Source organism: Pantherophis guttatus, chromosome 16, assembly GCF_059756535.1.
Source record: "Pantherophis guttatus breed Tessera chromosome 16, ASM5975653v1, whole genome shotgun sequence".
NCBI lineage: Eukaryota > Metazoa > Chordata > Lepidosauria > Squamata > Colubridae > Pantherophis > Pantherophis guttatus.
Genome location: NC_142078.1, coordinates 10784914 through 10803806, shown reverse-complemented (window position 1 = coordinate 10803806; position 18893 = coordinate 10784914). Strand labels below are relative to the sequence as shown.

General features: G+C 45.7%; 1 protein-coding gene across 5 annotated transcripts in view; it reads left to right on the top strand.

Moving 5' to 3' along the window:
- CACNA1B (calcium voltage-gated channel subunit alpha1 B) overlaps positions 1-18893 on the top strand; it is a 194213-nt gene that overhangs the window by 123808 nt on the left and 51512 nt on the right. For 3 of the 5 annotated variants that reach the window (XM_087879713.1, XM_087879715.1, XM_087879716.1), the window contains exons 18-22: positions 887-993; positions 5011-5073; positions 12109-12936; positions 15931-16148; positions 17322-17451. In XM_087879713.1, coding sequence (XP_087735839.1) covers positions 887-993; positions 5011-5073; positions 12109-12936; positions 15931-16148; positions 17322-17451 — 1346 coding nt within the window. The remainder of the gene's footprint in view (positions 1-886; positions 994-5010; positions 5074-12108; positions 12937-15930; positions 16149-17321; positions 17452-18893) is intronic. The other 2 variants (XM_087879717.1, XM_087879714.1) reach the window with 1 other exon arrangement.

Genomic DNA, 18893 nt, shown 5'->3' with positions numbered 1-18893 from the left:
TGGCAACTGAAAAAGGATGTTGTAGAGCTGGGAAGGATGCTGGAAATTCAGTCACATATGCTTTTGGAAAATAGGGACCGAGGACAGTTTCCTTCTTACTATGTTTGGAAGTGTGGTGAGATTCAGGATGGGTCTTCCTAGACATCACTCAAGAGTTTAACTACAGCTCAGAAATTTTTTAAAAAATCTATCTTTTAAAAAGAGAGAAGAGAAAGCAAGAAGGTTATCCGAACCGGGTTGCCTCAAAGGTGCTTTTCCAGAGATCGACTGGACTTTGGTTTTCCTTGAAGGCGTTTCGCTTCTCGCCCAAGAAGCTTCTTCAATTCTGCCAGAATTTCCTTGAAGCGAAACCGGTTGCCTTTGGGAAAAGCCCAGGGGTGGGCTTCAAAAATTTTAGCAAGGGATTCTCTGCCCGGTTGCTGGGTGGGTGCGGCTTCGGTGGGCGTGGCCTAGTCGGTCTGCTAAACCATGGTGTGGGGAGGCGGTTTTGCCCTCCCCGGGCTCCGAAGGCTTTCCTCAAGCATCCAGGAGGGCGAAAACAGCCTCCCCAGGCTCTGGAGGCCTTCCTGAACTTCTGGTAGGCCTGTTTTTAACCCTCCCCGAGCCTCCGTGCGCGCCCTGCACTTACCTGCATCCAAAATGGGCCACGTGGGGATTCCTGGGAGGGGAGGGGAGGGGTGGGCGGGGCCAGCCAGGAGTGGGATTTGGGGGTTCTCTGAACTGCACACAATCTTGGCTAGAGGTTCTCCCGAACCCCTGCGAATCCCCAGCAGCCCCACCCCTGGAAAAGCCCCTTTGGGACAACCGTGATGTGGAGGATGGAGAATCTCTACAGACACGTATCACGTTTGTCTCTCTCTCTCTGCACCCTTGTTCTCCTTTGCAGGATGAAGAAGAAATGGAAGAAGCTACCAACCAGAAACTTGCCTTGCAGAAGGCGAAGGAGGTTGCCGACGTCAGTCCCCTGTCAGCTACTAACATTTCTATCACAGCGTAAGAGTTCGTGGCATTTACCTATCTTAGATCTATTAACCCTCCTTCTTTTAAATCAGGGGTCCCCAAGCTACCCCCAGTCCATGGGCCGGCACTGGGCCACAGCATGCCAGAAACTGGGCCACGTAAACAGTGAAGCCCCATCCGTGGGATGCAGGCAGCACCCAAAACTCACACCCTTGAGCCACGGTGGCGCAGTGGTTAGAGTGCGGTACTGCAGGCTCCTTCTGCTGACTGCCGGCTGCCTGCAATTTGGCAGTTCGAATCTCACCAGGCTCAAGGTTGTCTCAGCCTTCCATCCTTCCGAGGTGGGTAAAATGAGGACCCAGATTGTTGGGGGCAAGAGGCTGACTCTGTAAACCGCTTAGAGAGGGCTGTAAAAGCACTGTAAAGCGGTATATAAGTCTACGTGCTATTGCTATTGCTCTCCGGTCCGCAGAAAAACCTTTCTCCATGGAACCGGTCCCTGATGCCTAAAAGTTTGGGAGCTGCTGCTTTCAATCCCCATTCCATCATCTCCAACTTTTGCCCAAGTTTTTTTTTTTTTGTCCAAAACCTTTCCTACTCATCCCTAATAGGAAAGTTCTTAAGTTCATTCTTCTAGTTTCGTGGCTTCCAGTTTTTGTCCACTGTGTCTGCGTGTCACTTTGTGTTTGTCATCACAAGCTTTTTTGGGCCACCAGATAAAATAGGAGTACCCCGTGAGTAGAGACTCCCAAATTAACCGAAGATGAATTTTGTGAAGGCCTCACAAGCTTTCGCGGTTCCCGCCAGAAACTCTTAAGAAGAGTTTTGAGGAGAATCAGAAATCTTAGATCTATGTGTATATAAAACATTTCAGATTTCCATTTCCACCCTGAGGTAAAAACTGTGAGTCAGTTACAAGTAATCCTCGGTTTACGACCACAATTGAGCCCCAGATTTCTGTTGCTCCGTGAGACATTCGTTCAGGGAATTTTGCGCCATTTTATGACCTTCCTTTGCCACCGCTGTTAAGGGAATCGGTGCAGTTGGTAAGCGAGGAACCCGGTTGTTAAGCGAATCTGGTTTTCCCTCATTGAGTTCGCTTTCCGGAAGGTCGCAAAAAGTCCCTTCCAATTCTGTTATTCTGTGATCCTATAATCCCAGACCAATTAATCCATGGAACGGCTTGCCACCAGAAGTTGTGCGTACTCCAACACTGGAGGTTTTCATGAAGAGATTGGACAACCATTTGTCTGGAATGGAGTAGGGCAGTGATGGCTAACCTTTTTGCCATCGTGTGCCAGGAGTGGGAGCGGGTGTCACGTGCACACATGCTCACACCCATAATTCTATGTGCCCTGCCCCCGCGCATGTGCGCACCCCCCCGCTCTCCCCACTCCTGGCAAGCGATAGCACGGTAGGACTCTAGAGCCTTTCTAGGAGTCTGGGGAGGGTGAAAAGGGCCTTCCCCACCCTCCCGGAGGCCGGAAACGGCCGGTTTGCCAACTTCTGGTGGGACCAGAAGGCCTGTTTTTTGCTCTTCCCAGCCTCCTGAGCCTTTCTAGGAGTCTGGGGAGGGCAAAAATGGCCTCCCCTCCCCCAAGGCCCTCCAGAGGCCAGAAATGGCCCGTTTGCCAACTTCCGGTGGGAGCTGAGCTCGTGTGCCCACCGATATAGCTACGCGTGCCACCTGTGGCACGCGTGCCATAGGTTCACCATCACAGGAGTAGGGTCTCCTGCTCGAGCAGGGGGTTGGACTAGAAGACCTCCCGAGGTCCCTTCCAACTCTGTTATTCTGATTGCTACTCAGGAGAAAGTCATGGTAACTGGATCACCTTCTGCTGCTCACCTGACCGTTGATCATTTTGTGGGAATGTCCTGCTCTGACATGGATTCTTTTTCCTTTGCTGTATGTTCCCTCGTTTTCATTTCCCATGTGCCGCTTTCTCCTGCCAACCTAACACGCACTTGTCAGTCGGCGCTTCTCTGGCTTTCTGTCCCATGTTTCAGAAAGCGGATTTGATCTGCCTCTGTGCCCATCTTCCTGTTTGCCAAATGCTTGCATCTTGTACATCATGAACCCTGTTCGCCTTAATTCACAGGGCAGGTCTTTGGGTCAAGGCAGTGGAGCATTTCCAGTGGGATGAGGGCAATGCATTGTGTTCAGGTGGCTTTTGAAGATGACCCAAAAACTTTAGTTAGTTAAAAGAAGACAGCAAGGTGACAATTGGGGCTGGACCTTCCTTCCTTCCTTCCTTCCTTCCTTCCTTCCTTCCTTCCTTCCTTCCTTCCTTCCTTCCTTCCTCCCTCTTTCCCTCTTTCCCTCTTTCCTTCCCTTCCCTTCCCTCCTTCTATTCCTCTTTCTTCCTTTCCTTTCCTTCCCTTCCCTTCCCTTCCCTTCCCTTCCCTTCCCTTCCCTCCTTCCATTGTCCTTTCCTTTCCTTTCCTTTCCTTTCCTTTCCTTTCCTTTCCTTTCCTTTCCTTTCCTTTCCTTCTTTCCTGTGCTTTTTCCCTTCTTTCCTTTTTTCCTTCCTTCCTTCCTTCCTTTCCTTCCACATCTCCTTCCTTCCTTCGCTCCTTCCTTTTCCCCTCTTTCCCTCCTTTCCTTTCCTTTCCCCTTCTTTCCTTCCTTCCTTCCTTCCTTCCTTCCTTCCTTCCTTCCTTCCTTCCTTCCCCTTCACTTTTTCCTTCCACCCACCCACTTACTTCCCTCTCTCCCTTCTTCTCTATGGCTCCTTTCTTTCTTTCTTTTCCTTCCTTCCTTCCTTCCTTCCTTCCTTCCTTCCTTCCTTTCCTTCCACATCTCCTTCCTTCCTTCGCTCCTTCCTTTCCCCCTCTTTCCCTCCTTTCCTTTCCTTTCCTTTCCTTTCCTTTCCTTTCCTTTCTTTTCTTTTCCTTTCCTTTCCTTTCCTTTCCTTTCCTTTCCCCTTCTTTCCTTTTTTCCTCCCACCCTCCCTCCCTCCCTTCCCAACCAACCAACCAACTCATCCCTCTCCCTTTCTGCATTCAAAGTGTTCTCTGATCAGCTAAGCTTCAGTGATAAATTAAGATGCCGAATTGACTGTTGTTCCTAGTTTCCACCTACATTAAAACTGAGTGCTTTTAAGGCTTGGACCATATGGGAGGGGCATGTGGGGAATTTGTTTAGGGGAAAATAAAATAAGATGCAGCTCAAAGACATCTCGGCAGAGTTAGGGTTTTACTACTTTTACTCTGGACACAACATTGCAGCTTTGACCATACCTAATTCCTTGCTTTGCCTAACCTAACGCATTCCACAAAATGTACTGTGGTCCCTTTAAGCCAAAAAGGTGACATTATTTATGAGATAGCTCAAGAAATCTCTTCTTTCCTTCCTTCCATTTACCTCCTTCAAGAAACGGGATTAAGTAAGTTAATTTTTCAAATGGGTTGTGGGTTGTTGTATAACCCTGTGACATTCGAGCACCAGCCAAGGGAATTGCTCCTCGTGGAGACCAAGATAGTTCTCTGAATTACCTCTGAAGTTCTTGTCTAAAAACAGAGCCCAACCCTACACCCTTCTAGCCCTGATGATGTTATCTAGTTGGGTCACGAAACGTCTGCAAGAGAACCTACCCAGCTCAGAGAGCACCAAGGACCCCACAGTTCTCTGAATTGAAATCCCTCTCACAAAGGAGTGATATAATGTTTGCAAGAGGCTGTAGAAACATCAGATTCCCCTCTTGAACCGTTGTTTTTCAGTTTTAATTTTTTAAAATTTTTTGCTTTATTCCTCCCTTCCCTTTTTGGTTTAACAGATGATGTCTCAGCTCATCCCAAATTCTTATCCTGAAGTTTGCTGACAATGGTCTCCTTTCAAAATGCACGTTCCCAGCCTGTACCTTCTCAGTCCTGGAGTTTTGTTAAATGCCCTCTCTCTCTCCTTCTCCCTCTCTCTCTCTCTCCCTCTCTCTCTCTCTCTCTCTTTCCTTCCTTTCTTCCCTTCCTTTCTTTTTTCTCTTTAGAGGTTTTTTTCCCCAGGTTTTGTTTTTCCCTCTCACTTTTGTATTCTTCTGTTTCTCGCATGTGCAGTTTTGTAAAGCAAACTCGGGAGTCTGTTTCTCGCAGCTCATCGCTCTCCAGCGTAAATTCACCGTGAGTTGCCCTCCATATACAATATTCCGTAAATGTAGCTTATATATATATATCTATATATCTATAAATTGATGAACGTTTATTTTTTTTCAAAGAGACTTTTCCCTACCTTGTTTCCCCCATCCCCCACCCCACCCCCCGGCTTTAAGTCATCCCTTTCATTTGTGGAAATTCATAACGGAGCATCAATTGGGCAACATAATCCCTGCAAACGTTTGTGAGTTATTTCTGAGAGTTTCCCCACGTGTGATTTTGTGCCTTCTTCTTCTCGCCTAGCTCCATATCCAACTCCTTGCATGTTCTTTGTGCCCTGCCTGTTCCTCTCCCGCTTCCCTTTTTGCCTACTTTCTTTGTGGCTCGTCGTGATTCCGATGAAAACGATTGGTTCTTCCTCTTTGTCCCCATTGAATAGATATTTTTTCACCTTGTGTTTTCCCCTCCAACCGCCGATGATACGAAAGGATCCATCCAAGTGTCTCAAAGGTGCCTTTTCAGAAAGTCAACATTCTGGACAGAGAAGGATCCAAGAGGCCATCTGTATTTCAGTTGCACAGCCCACCCTCAAGAGAGGGAGAGGGATATGACACCACCCGTCTCCTGTCTACAGCACAAGTCCTTTCGGCAGTCCCAAAAAGGTTCCACACCCATTTGCGCTATCCAGGGGACTCTGAGGGCACAGATAAACTTCCAAGTGGCCTCAGGAACTCTCAGGAAGAGTGCTAATGACCAGATGACTGCAAAGAAATATGATCCTTCCACCCCCTCTCAATTCTGTTAGAACTAATTCCTCCATAGACACCAGCATCCTACCAGAACCAATGAAGCTTCTTGGATGAGAAGCATAACTATTACTTCTTCTTCTTCTTCTTCTTCTTCTTCTTCTTCTTCTTCTTCTTCTTCTTCTTCTTCTTCTTCTTCTTCTTCTTCTTCTCTTCTCCTCCTCCTCTTCCTCCTCCTCCTCTTCCCCTTCCCCTTCCCCTTCCCCTTCCCCTTCCCCTTCCCCTTCCCCTTCTTCTTCTTTTTCTTCTTCTTCTTCTTCTTCTTCTTCTTCTTCTTCTTCTTCTTCTTCTTCTTCTTCTTCTTCTTCTTTACTTCTTCTTCTTCTCCTCCTCCTCCTCGTCCCCTCTTCCTCCTCCTCCTCATGGAAAAAACATAGTCCAGTTGCCTTTTGAAAAAGCACCTTTGGGACAATGATGACCTGGATCACTGAGAATCTCTGTATTGATCCATCGTGGAAGACATAAAGCCCTAGTTCCAGGATTTGGGATGCTCTGGGATGAGATATGGGCAAACTCTTATCTTCTCTATTGCATCTTTGCCCTTCATTGCAATTCTCCAGGTGGAAACTGTGTTAATCGTGCAAGGAATATCCAAAAATAGGACAAGATGCAAACGAGGGGAGGAAGGCTACTTTGAAGAGTTGGGATTAGCCAGTAGTCCCTGGCTACTAGACCCAGTCTGAACCACCCACAAAAGCGGTTGGAATATCCAAGCTTTGGCAGTTTGCTACCAATTTCAATTGATGGCAGTCGAAGACCAGTACAGATAACCAATGAAATTTGAGACAGAGTTAAAATACATTTTGTGAGAGATGCCTGTCTCGGAGGTGTTTCAAGATGGCAGTCCTTGGGGTGAATCCTGCCCCCCCAAGAACTGACAGAGGAAAATCCATACCAGGAACTTATAACACCAGAACCAGCCCAGTGGCGGAAGTCTGCAGTAAGAGGTCCCAAACTGTCCAAGAATCTTTGAATAGGCCATTGTGTTGAGGAGACTCAAGGGTTGAGGTTATTTCACAAAGACCTCTTGTTTTTCTGAGCAATGACTCAAAGAGATGTGATATTTTCAGTGTGAATCAGCTGGGTATAAAGCCACTTGGTATCTTCTGGGGGGGAAAAAAAATAGGTGATAGATAGGAACTTTCTTTAGGCTACAGTCCTGTTGTCAAGCTCCAAGTATTGCTACCCATCACAAATCAAACTCCGAGGCATTGCTTTTCCTCAAAGAACAAATTTATTTAGATACACCATCTTGGCGCTACTGGTGAAAAGCCAGTACTAAAAGTTCCCGGGTTTTTCACTCCAATATAAGTTTCAGTTTCTCAAGTTCCCAAAACAAAGTGTCACATATGTCCAACCAAGATAGGAGTTAATTGCTTGGCAACATCTCTCCTCCTCCTTCTCCTCCGGTCAGCCAGACATTGGAATGTGGTTGACTCATCAGCTAGTGTGATCAACAGGAAAACCCCATTACCGTTTTAAAGAGACAGAGACTAAAATAATCCTGGGACAGAGTTTATTCTTTGCAAAGGGCCTTTCTCTCTGGAGGAGATGAAAGACGAAAAAAACAACAGATTACATGAGTTTTTATAGTCTTCAGGAACATCAGAATACACGTCAATAAAGTCCCTTGGGAATCAGTTTCAGATCTTACATAACATCTTATATAACATATGTAGTATATGATCCACCCTGGAAATTCCCCAATTTCCCAACAGAAATACCCCTCAAAAACATCAATTGCGTACTTCCTTTAATGAGGGCAAGTTGACCCAAGAGCATATTTCCTGCAAGATAAACATATTCTCAAGAACACAGGAATTACACAGTTCCTTTCTCATGTTCTCAAATGTCAGCTAAATTATATAATCAGGTTATACAAGGTAAAATAAAGCCTTAACATGATTTTAAAATGGCGTAACTCAGGTTATGCTTTTACAGGAATAATTCTTATATTTCTCACAGCTAGGAACGATGTTTTGACTGAAGGCTCCATCCCCCCTTCAGCTCCAAACTGTGTCAAACTAAATTCATGTCAGAATGCCCAAGGATACAAACAATCCCACACCCCTAATCAAATTCAGGCTTGACACCTGTGGCCCCAGGAGAAAATCACTAAATTACTAATTACTAAATCGCTGATCTTGGGCTGGTTACTGAAATGTTTGAATCCAATTGTTCATTTCTTCGTGTTTGTTTATTCGTCTCCATTGTGGTCTTTTTGTTTACAGGTCTTCCTTCCCCCCCTACCCCCCAGTGCTGTTCTTTTATAGGTTACCCTACAAGGTTTTGATTTTGTTGTCATGTATTTGTTTGTATTGCAATTTTCTTTGAGGATTTGCTATCCGCCGAACGACTTGCAATAACGGATACAATTTATGTGGATGCTGGGGGGGTTTGTCACAACAAGAGACACACCTTTGGGTCCCACCCTCCCATCGGTTAATGGGGGGGTGGGGGTACCAATGGTTTTGCTTCCGTAATTCTGGGTACAGGGTAAGCTAGCATATCTGAGTCCATGAATCTTGCAGGTTTCAAGGAAAAAAGCATTACGAAGAACGGTTGCAGGAATTGGGTAGGTGTCGTTTAATGAAAAGAAGGAATTGGGGTGACATGATGGCAGTGTTCCAACATTTGAGGGGTTGCCCCAAAGAAGAGGAAGTCAAGCTATTCTCCAAAGCAGCGGTCACCAACTGGTGGTCCGTGGACCACTGGGGCTCCGCGAGAACATTTTGGTGGTCCGCAGAAAAAATATTTGCATTTTTTATATTGCACTAAATCAGGGGTCCTCAAACTACGGCCCCTGGGACGGATACGTGCAATGAGCGCTTGTGTTGCTGCAGAGAGTCTCCCCCTTTGGGGTTTTTTTGTGTGGGTCAGAGGGGGGCAGAAATTCTGACTTGGGGTCTGCTTCAGCCTCCTGGTGCGGGGCTTTGGGCGAAGGCTGGAGGGAAGTGCCGCTGGTGGCTAAGAGCCGGAGGGCCTCGTTCCAGTGGGACTGCCTCATGGGCTGGAACTGGCTGACCATCTCAGCCTGCTGAGCCTCCAGGCGCCAATACCTGGTCCTGCACTTCCGCAGGTCTTCCCTCTGCTTAGAAAGCCTATGCTCCTAGTCCTCAGTGAGGTGTTTCTGCTGAGCCTCCTTCTCGGTCAGATCCAATTTGAACTGAGCTCTTTTGCCAACTCTTTTCTCCTGGTGGCTGCTTAGCTCCAACAACTGCTTCCTGTTGGGGCCATAAGGAGCCCAGGTGGAGAAGTGAGGAGTGGCTGGGAGGGGAGAGGTGCGTAGAGGCTGGCAAGGTGCCCCTCGACGTGAGTGACATCGCGTTGGCCACCTAGTCACATGACCACCTAGCCACGCCCACCCAGGCAATCATTAGGCAGATCATATTAGTGGTCCATGGGATTTAAAATCATGAATTTAGTGGTCCCTGAGGTCTGAAAGGTTGGTGACCCCTGCTCCAAAGCACCTGAAGGCAGGACAAGAAGCAATGGATGGAAACTAATCAAGGAGAGAAGCAATTTAGAACTAAGGAGAAACTTCCTGACAGTGAGAACAATTAACCAGTGGAACAACTTGCCTCCAGAAATTGTGAATGCTCCAACACTGAAAGTTTTAAAGAAGAGATTGGACAACCATTTGTCTGAAGTGGTGTAGGGTTTCCTGCCTGGGCAGGGGGTTGGACTAGAAGACCTCCAAGGTCCCTTCCAACTCTATTATTCTGTCATTCTTTTTAAGAGAAAATTCCCCTTCCCGTCTTCTGGATGCCAGTCCCAGGAAAATTCCCTTGCATTTATTTCCTCATGCAGGAGAAATCATTGTTATGTCCCCATTACTCAGAATAAAATTTAGTGAACTCATTGAAAAATTGATGAGCAGAGCGCTGGCGTTCATACTACCCACCATTTCATTAATTTAATTACTTCTCCATTGCTAAGAGCAGGTTTTATCGGGTTTAATGTATCTATATATATATATTTTATCATAAAGGGGTTATTTCGTAATGACGATTAGAAATTCATCACGCTATGCCACGAATTCCTTAGAGTAAGACTTGGTTAGGTTTTTAATATGTATCTTCCTGGTACAGTCTAATTTGATTGCCATTCCTTGACGCCTTTCCTTTTTTTGATGTTTAAGCACAATAGCAAACCCCAAAAATAACATTTCCAAGGACCTTTTCAGCAATGGGGTTATATTGAGTGAAGAAAAGTGACAGGGAAATGTTTGGAGCAGTGATGGCATTCGGTTGGTTCGGGCCGGTTCGGGCCAACCGGTAGTTAAATTACTGTCTGACTCCGCCCCTCCCTGCCCCTTCCAGGTGTCCCCACTTGATTCATTTTGGCTCCCGGGTAAGTGCAGGGAGGCCTCCTAGGCAGTGGTGAAATCTAAAATTTATTACTACCGGTTCTGTGGGCGTGGCTTGGTGGGGGGGGGTAATGTGACTGGGTGGGCATGGCCAATTTTTTATTATTATTATTTTTAAAACCATTTTTTACATGTAAAACGTCAGAGCTTGGATCGTCAGAGCCATTTAAAAGAAAAAAAAGACTCTGATGATTGTGCGGCCCAGCTGGGCATGGGGGGCGGGGGCAGGGATTTTTGCTACCGGTTCTCCGAACTGCCCGCCGCCATCTCTACCTACTCGCCCGAGCCGGTCCGAATCGGGAGCATTTCACCCCTGCTCCTAGGTCCAAAACGGGACCTGGGGAGGCGGCACATCCCCCCACGGCCCGTTTTTGCTTCCGGGGGGGGGGTGCAGGAGACCGAGTGCTGCCTGTCACATACCCTAGCCACGCCCACCCTGGCCATGCCCACACAGCTGGTCATTAGGGCAGAGATCCGGTGGTTAAATTATTTGAATCCCATCACTGGTTTAGAGAGATCCTTTATTCAGTCTTTCAGCAGACAGAAAGCAGTGGAGGATTGTGAACATTTTTTGTGGTCCAGCCGTAGCTGAAATACCTATTTTGGGGAAACAGGTTCCAGAGATTCTTTTGGGACAGAAAGTGAGATGCAATTGAGCATGAGATAGAAAGCAGAAAAAGCCGATATGCTATCCTGGGAGAAAATGACGCTTTCTTCAAAAACCCCGTTAGGAGTAGAATTTATTTTCACTTCTAAAGCTTGTTCTCACTTTATATATATTTTCTGATGATTGAAGAGTGTAGAGAGAGTAGATGCTGGGGTTCCATCGCTGGGAGATTTATTCCCAGAGATAACAACAACAACAAAAAATCTCCATCAAAGAAGAGATGAGTTAGAGGAAGGTTTTCTGCAGCTGGGAAATAGGATCATGAAGTTACATTAAATCCCAGATGCTAGGAATGTGTTAATCCTCAAAAGTAGGAGATGCTCTACAGATTTGAGGAATCTTTGATCCTTGCTAGCACTGATGATGTTACCTAGTTTGGGTCATGAAACATCGACGAGAAAAGTCCGAAAGGAGAAGGGCGGTATAGAAATTCGAAAATAAACCACCAAGCTCAGAGAGCACCGAGGAACTCTCATTTCATCCTCAAGCTCCAAAAATATTCTCCTTTACGGTACAGAACTCCTTGAGGAAAGTTAGTGCTTTTCCTTTCTTATTAGATTCATCTGTTTTGGTGTATCTTGTCGTTGATTATGGCCACTATTCCAAAGGTGCTTTTTTCAAAAGGCAAGTGGACGTTGGTTTTTCCTTGAAGACGTTTCGCTTTTCATCCAAGAAGCCTCTTCAGAACTGAAGAAGCTTCTTGGATGAGAAGCAAAATATCTTTAAGGAAAGACAAAGTCCAGTTCATCATCTTTTAATGACCCCATAATCCTTTGCAGGGTGGAGTCTGGGCAACTGAATGGAGCTGAGTGTTTGCTGGCCGGATGCCTTTCCTGTCGCCAATGCGGAGTCATATTCAGCAGATATATTCTCATTGTGCCCAGAGAGAGAAATATCTACCTAGGATCGAACTCACAGCCTCCTGATTGTGAGGCAAGAGCTCCACCTCTAGGTCACTGCACCACTCAAAAACAAAGTCCAGTTGACGTTTGAAAAAAAAGCACCTTTGGGACAACCATGATTTGGATGACTGAGAATCTCCACAGGTCAATGTTTTCTCTCATCTTTGAGAGACCAGAAATCCCAGATGAAAGTCATATTGTTGGCTTTGTCAAATAAGACGGTACCATCTCCAACTCTAATCCATGTTCCTTTCCTCCTCTTTTCCCCTTCTTCTCTTTCCCTTCCCACGTTCCTCTCTCTGCCTCTCTCTTCTGTAGCAAACAGCAGAATTCCTCCAAATCGAAATCCGTGTGGGAACAGAGAACCAGCCAGCTCCGCGTCTACAACTTCCGCACCAGTTGCGAAGCCTTGTACAACGAGATGGACCCGGAGGACAGGGTTCGCTATGCCACCAACCTCCACATCCGTCCGGATATGAAGACTCACATGGACCGACCTCTGGTGGTCGAGCCGAGGAGCGAAGGCCATAGCGGTAACGCCAACGCCGTGAGCCCCACAGAGGGCCAGGAGGCCTCCGACCAGGTGAAGGCCCCACCAACGGAGAACGAGGTTGTGAGGAAACACCACCGGCATCGTGAGAAGACGGGAGACACGGAAAAAAGCAGTGCCGTCAAGGAAGAGAACGGGGAATTGGGCGGTGGTAACAACAGGGACGAACGACACCGGCCTCACCGGAGTCGTAGCAAAGAGGTGGGCGAAGGGGGTGGGAAGGAAGGGAAGAGCGAACGCAACCGAAGCCAGGAGGGAGGCAGGCATCACCACCGTCGGGGGTCCATCGAAGAAGGCACTGAGAAGGAACATCGGCGTCATCGCGGCCATCGACATCCTCCAGTTGAGCGACAAGTCAAAGAAGGCAACGGAACCGTCAACGGGACCAAGACCGAACGACGTTCCCGTCACCGAGGAGGGTCAAGGCCAGGCAACCGAGAAGGGGACCCTGGCTCCAAAGGGGAGGGGGGTGAAGAGCCCCACAGACGGCACAAGATCCGGCACAAGGCTCTCTCCACTTACGAGTCGGTGGACAAAGAGAACGGAGAGAAAGACGGGGAGCTGGGGACAAAGGATCTCAAGAACGTTCAACCTAAGTGAGTTGGCTAGATAAGAGACCCGTAGAGGATGGGTGAGGGACTGTGTGACGGGTGGGGAGCTTGGATTTATAACAACGGATGTGGACCAGTTATCGAGAACATGGAAAGCTCCTTGTAAAGATTCTGGGTGTTTTGCTTTAAAAAAAACAAAACAAAAAACTAGTTCCTTAGAAATAAGAACACTCAGTCATGAAAATGAGAAAAAAAGAGAATTCTGGGTCGGTTGCCAAAAATCACCAGGTGACAATTTACAATATCCTGGCCTCTTCCACAGGCTGGCATTTGAAATCACCGGCCTGCATATTTGGCAAAATTTGTGGTGATGAATAGTTTTCAAGCCTCTCGATGGTTGCTGTAAAATTGCAGTTTTGATCTGCACTCCTAGCTTGTGAAATTCGTAACTGTAATCCTTCAGACAATCCCATCCTCCCTCTTTCTCTCAGTTGTGTTTGAGATTTTATCTTCCTCTCTCTCTCCCTCCCTCCCTCCCTCCCCCTCCTCTCTTTATCCTCTTCTCTTTTTCTCTCTTTTCCTCTCTTTCTATGTTTTTCTGTTTCTCTCCCTCTTTTTTCTTCTCCTTCACTTCCTCTTTCTCTTTTTCTCTCTGTTTTTCTGTTTTTCTCCTCCTTCTCCTTCTCTTCCTCTTCCTCTTTTTCTTTCTTTTCTCTTTTTGTCTTTTCCTCTGTTTTTCTGTTTCTCTCTCTCTTTTTTTTCTCCTTCTCCTTCTCTTCCTTTCTCTTTTTCTCTTTTCCTCTCTTTTCCTCTGTTTTTGTTTCTCTCTCTCTTTTTCTCCTTCTCCTTCTCTTCTCTTTATCTTTTTCTCTCATTTCTCACTTTTCCTCTGTTTTCCTGTTTTCCTCTGTTTTCCTCTGTTTTTCTGTTTCTCTCTCTCTCTTTCTCCTTCTCCTTCTCTTCCTTTCTCTTTTTCTCTTTCTGTCTCTCTCCTTCTCTTTTTCTCTCTTTTTCTCTCTTTTCCTCTGTTTTTCTGTTTCTCTCTCTCTTTTTTTTCTCCTTCTCCTTCTCTTCCTCTTTATCTTTTTCTCTCATTTCTCTCTTTTCCTGTTTTCCTCTGTTTTCCTCTGTTTTTCTGTTTCTCTCTCTCCCTTTTTCTCCTTCTCCTTCTCTTCCTTTTTCTTTTTCTCTCTTTCTCTCTCTCCTTCTTCTATTTTTCTCTTTTCCTCTCTTTTCCTCTGTTTTTCTCTCTCTCTCTTTTTTTCTCCTTCTCCTTCTCTTCCTTTTTACCTTTTTCTCTCATTTCTCTGTTTTCCTTTCCTCTGTTTTCCTCTGTTTTTCTGTTTCTCTCTCTCTCTCTCCCTCCCTCCCTCCCTCTCTCTCTCTCTCTCTCTCGTTTTACTACTTATTAAATAAATTTATACGGCTGCTCAGCTCACCCATACTCCTTTTAATTTACCTATCTATCATACCTAGCCTCTGTATTTTTAAAACGACAGCTTAATTTCTGTTTGAAACTCCAAATTCCATCAAGCACAGTGAACTGCAAAATAATGGCTGGATGGCCAAGAGTCGAATGCAAAGCGGCAATAGGCTGTGTGTATGTGCCTCTCTCTCTCTGTGTGTGTATGTGTACAGGGAAGATGGGAGGCATCAAAGACAAACTTGTGATTTGGGAGGTGGAATCTATTTTCTCCCTGAAGGTTCCACCTGCTGTGCTAAGCAGCATTTAAACATACGAATTTACAGCAAATTCCCCGTAAGGTGTCATTTTCGGTTAATGCCATCTATTATGTTCCTGAGGAATTAGAACTTTTTTTCTTACCACCTAATGGTCATGCTAGTTGATGGTCATCAATCCCTGGAAGTCTAATTTTCTAATAAGGAGGGGGGGAATCCCAGTCCCTTATAATCTACCGATGATTATTGGGAGGAAACTTCCAGAAGATTGTAGTTTATCTTCTACTAATAAAAAAAGAAAAAATTGCAGCTCAGGTTGGAAATGAGGGATCCTTGGTGCTCTCTGAGCTTGGTTGTAGACCAAGACTTGCAGACGTTTCATGACCCAACTAAGTAACATCATCAGTGCTAAGTAACGTCATCGGTTGGGGAATGAATCATCTGCAAAAAAAACCTACCAACTCAGATGATCCCATAGTCGTCTTCCTCCTCCTCCTCCTCCACCTCCTCCTCCTCCTCCTCCTCCTCCTCCTCCTCCTCCTCCTCCTCCTCTTCTTCCTCTTCCTCCTCCTCCTCTTCCTCCTCCTCCTCTTCCTCTTGCTCTTCCTCCTCCTCACAAACCCCATTCCTTTTAGCACTGATGATGTTACCTAGGTGGGTAATGAAATGTCTGCATGAAAACCATCAAACTCAGAGAGCACCAAGGACCCTACACTCATCCTCCTCTTCTTCTTTCCCCCTTCTCTCTCTTCCACAAAGCCCACTCCCTTCTATCACTCGGAGAGCACCTGGAACCCCAGAATACTCCTCCTCCTTCCCCTCCTCCTCCTCCTCTTCCTCCTCCTCCTCCTCTTCCTCCTCCTTCTCCTCCTCCTCCTCCCAACCCCACTCCGTTCTAGCACTGATTATGTTTTTTAGTTGGGTCCTGAAACATCTGCAAGAAAACAACTAAGCTCAGAAAGCACCAAGGACCCCACAGTCCTCTTCCTCCTTCTCTTCCTACTATTCCAACTCCTCTCTCTTTTAGCACTGATGATGTTTCCTAGTTGGGTCATGTAACGTCTGCAAGACAACAACCCAGCTCAGAAAGCACCAAGGATCCCACAGTTCTCCTCCTCCACCCTCTCCTCCTCCTTCTCATCTCCTTCTCCTTTTCTACACACCCCACTCCCTTCTAGCACTGATGATGTTTCCTAGTTGGGTCATGAAATATCTGCAAGAAAACCACCAAGCTCAGAGAGCACCAAGGATCCTTCAAGTCTATGTCCTGCTAGGCTAAAGAAGCTGTACAAGTCAATGAGCCAGAACATTTGCATGGGAAGAAATAAGATCATTCTCAACTTTATTCTTGCTCTTCAGGGAAAGCCAGTGTGACACCGAGGCAGGCATCAGTGTGACCTTGGTCCCTTTACACACCTTGCCCAGCACCTGTCTGCAGAGGGTACCTGAGCAGCCGGAGGATGCCGACAACCAGAAGAATGTCACTCGTATGGCTCAACCATCTTTGGACAAATCTGCCCCTGTCAACATTCCGGTCACTGTCACCGGTCCCCCCGGGGAGGCTTCCATCATACCAAGTGAGTGTTTCTAACATCAGAAGCTCTTTTGAGCCCCAGAATTTATGAGCTGCGGTGGCGCAGTGGTTAGAGTGCGGTACTGCAGGCTACTTCTGCTGACTGCTGGCTGCCTGCAATTTGAGAGTTTTTAACCTCACCAGGCTCAAGGTTGACTCAGCCTTCCATCCTTCTGAGGTGGGTAAAATGAGGAGCCAGAGGAGGGCAAGAGGCTGACTCTGTAAACCGCTTAGAGAGGGCTGTAAAGCACTGTGAAGTGGTATATAAGTCTAAGTGCTATTATTATTGCTTCCTTCCCTCCCTCCCTTCCTTCCCTCTCTCCTTTTTCTCCTTCCTTCCTTCCTTCCTTCCTTCCTTCCTTCCTTCCTTCCTTCCTTCCTTCCTTCCTTCCTTCCTTCCTTGCCATGGTGGGGCAGTGATTAGAATGCAGCACTGCAGGCTAACTCTGCCCACTGCCAGCAATTCGATCCTGACCAGCTCAAGGTTGACTCAGCCTTCCATCCTTCCAAGGTGGGTCAAATGAGGACCCAGATTGTTGGGGGCAAGAGGCTGACTCTGTAAACCACTTAGAGAGGGCTGTAGAAGCACTGTGAAGCGGTATATAAGTCTAAGGGCTATCACTATGTTGCTAAGTGAGAAATTTGTTAGGTGAGTTTGGTCTCGTTTTACGGCTTTCCTTGCCACCTTTGTTAAGCGAATCACTGAAGTTGTTAAATGAGACATGCGGTTGTTAAGTGAATCTGGTTTCCCCGTGGACTTTGCTGGTCAGAAGGTTGCGAAAGGGGAATCAAACATGACACCGGGACACTGCAGCCATCATAAACGTGAATCCGTTGTCAAAGATCCAAATGAAAATCATATGACCAATGGTCGTAATTGTGAAAAATAGCCATAAGTCACTTTTTTCAGTGCCGTGGTACCTTCAAACGGTCACTAAACAAACTGTTGTAAGTCAAGGACTGCCTGTTAGTAGCTGGCCATTGGTAGGATGGCCTCGTAACCTGTCTTGTTGCCATCAAGGACAAATACGTTGAAGAAACGACCAGTTCAGTCGGGTTTTATTCACAAAATAGAAGTGGCTATTTTGTTCTTGGCCACAGCAACAAAATATTATGCTCCGACCCTATTCAGAAGCTCTCATTTTGAGATGTAGTATTATCTTTGTCAACCCTTTAGTGAACAACGTTGAATTTGAAGCTAAAATGGAAGAGAAGAAGGACATGGATGCTGAAGATGAGATAACCAACAGTACACCCAAGCCGATCCTTCCCTACAGCTCCTTGTTCATCTTAAGCCCAACCAACCCGTAAGTTATCCCTTGTTAAGCAGGGATTTAGGAGGGTCTTGGTAGGAAGGAGGAGACGGAGCCCTGATGTCTCTTGATAAGCCAAACAAAGGCCAGTCCTCCCTTATGTTGGAAGAACCCCAAACACAGTGTAAGGCACATAGATAGATAGATAGATAGATAGATAGATAGATAGATAGATAGATAGATAAACGGATGGATGTCAGGGTTCCAAGTAACATCCCCAACAAAAGAAGAATCGGAGGATGGATAGATAGATAGATAGATAGATAGATAGATAGATAGATAGATGGATGGATGGATGGATGGATGGATGGGTAGTTGTAGATGGTGATAGATAGACAGACAGACAGATAGACAGGCAAATGATATACATTGTAGATTATAAATAGATAAAGAGAGAGAGAGAGAGAGAGAGAGAGAGTTGTAGATGATAGATAGATAGATAGATAGATAGATAGATAGATAGATAGAGATAGATAGATAGATAGATAGATAGATAGATAGATAGATAGATAGTTGTAGATGGTGATAGACAGACAGACAGGCATATGATATACATTGTAATTATGAATAGATAAAGAGAGTTGTAGATGATAGATAGATAGATAGATAGATAGATAGATAGATAGATAGATAGATAGATAGATAAATTGATAGATAAATTGATAGATGATAGATGATAGACAATGGATGGATGGATGGATGGATGGATGGATGGATGGATGGGTTCCAAGTAACCCTGACATCCATCGAAAGAAGAATCGGAGGATAGATAGATAGATAGATAGATAGATAGATAGATGATGATAGACAGACAGACAGGCAGATGATACATTGTAAATTATAGATAGATAGATAGGAGAGAGAGAGAGAGAGAGAGTTATAGATGATAGATAGATGGATAGATGGATGGATGGATGGATGGATGGATGGATGGATGGATGTCAGGGTTCCAAGTAACACCCGCAACAAAAGAAGAATCTGAGGCTAGATAGATAGATAAATAGATAGTTGTAGATGATGATAGATGATGATAGATAGATAGATAGATAGATAGATACTGTAGATAGACAGATGATACATTGTACATGATAGAGAGAGAGAGAGAGAGAGTTGTAGATGATAGATAGATGATGATGATGAGATAGCTAGCTAGCTAGCTAGATAGATAGATAGATAGATAGATAGATAGATAGATAGATAGATGATAGATAGATAGATAGACAGATAGATATTTCTTACTTTGTCTTAGTTACATACGAGGAATCTATCAGGCAATAGATAAGGTTTAGAAGTTATAAAAGAAACTCAACTACCCTTCTTTGGTTTAACTCACAGGCTTGTGGTTTCTTGGGGAACTTTCCACGGCCTCGAAGGCCTGCTGAGTTCTGCCATTTCAACCAATCACCAAACTCATCAGATTCCTGTCCTGACCAACA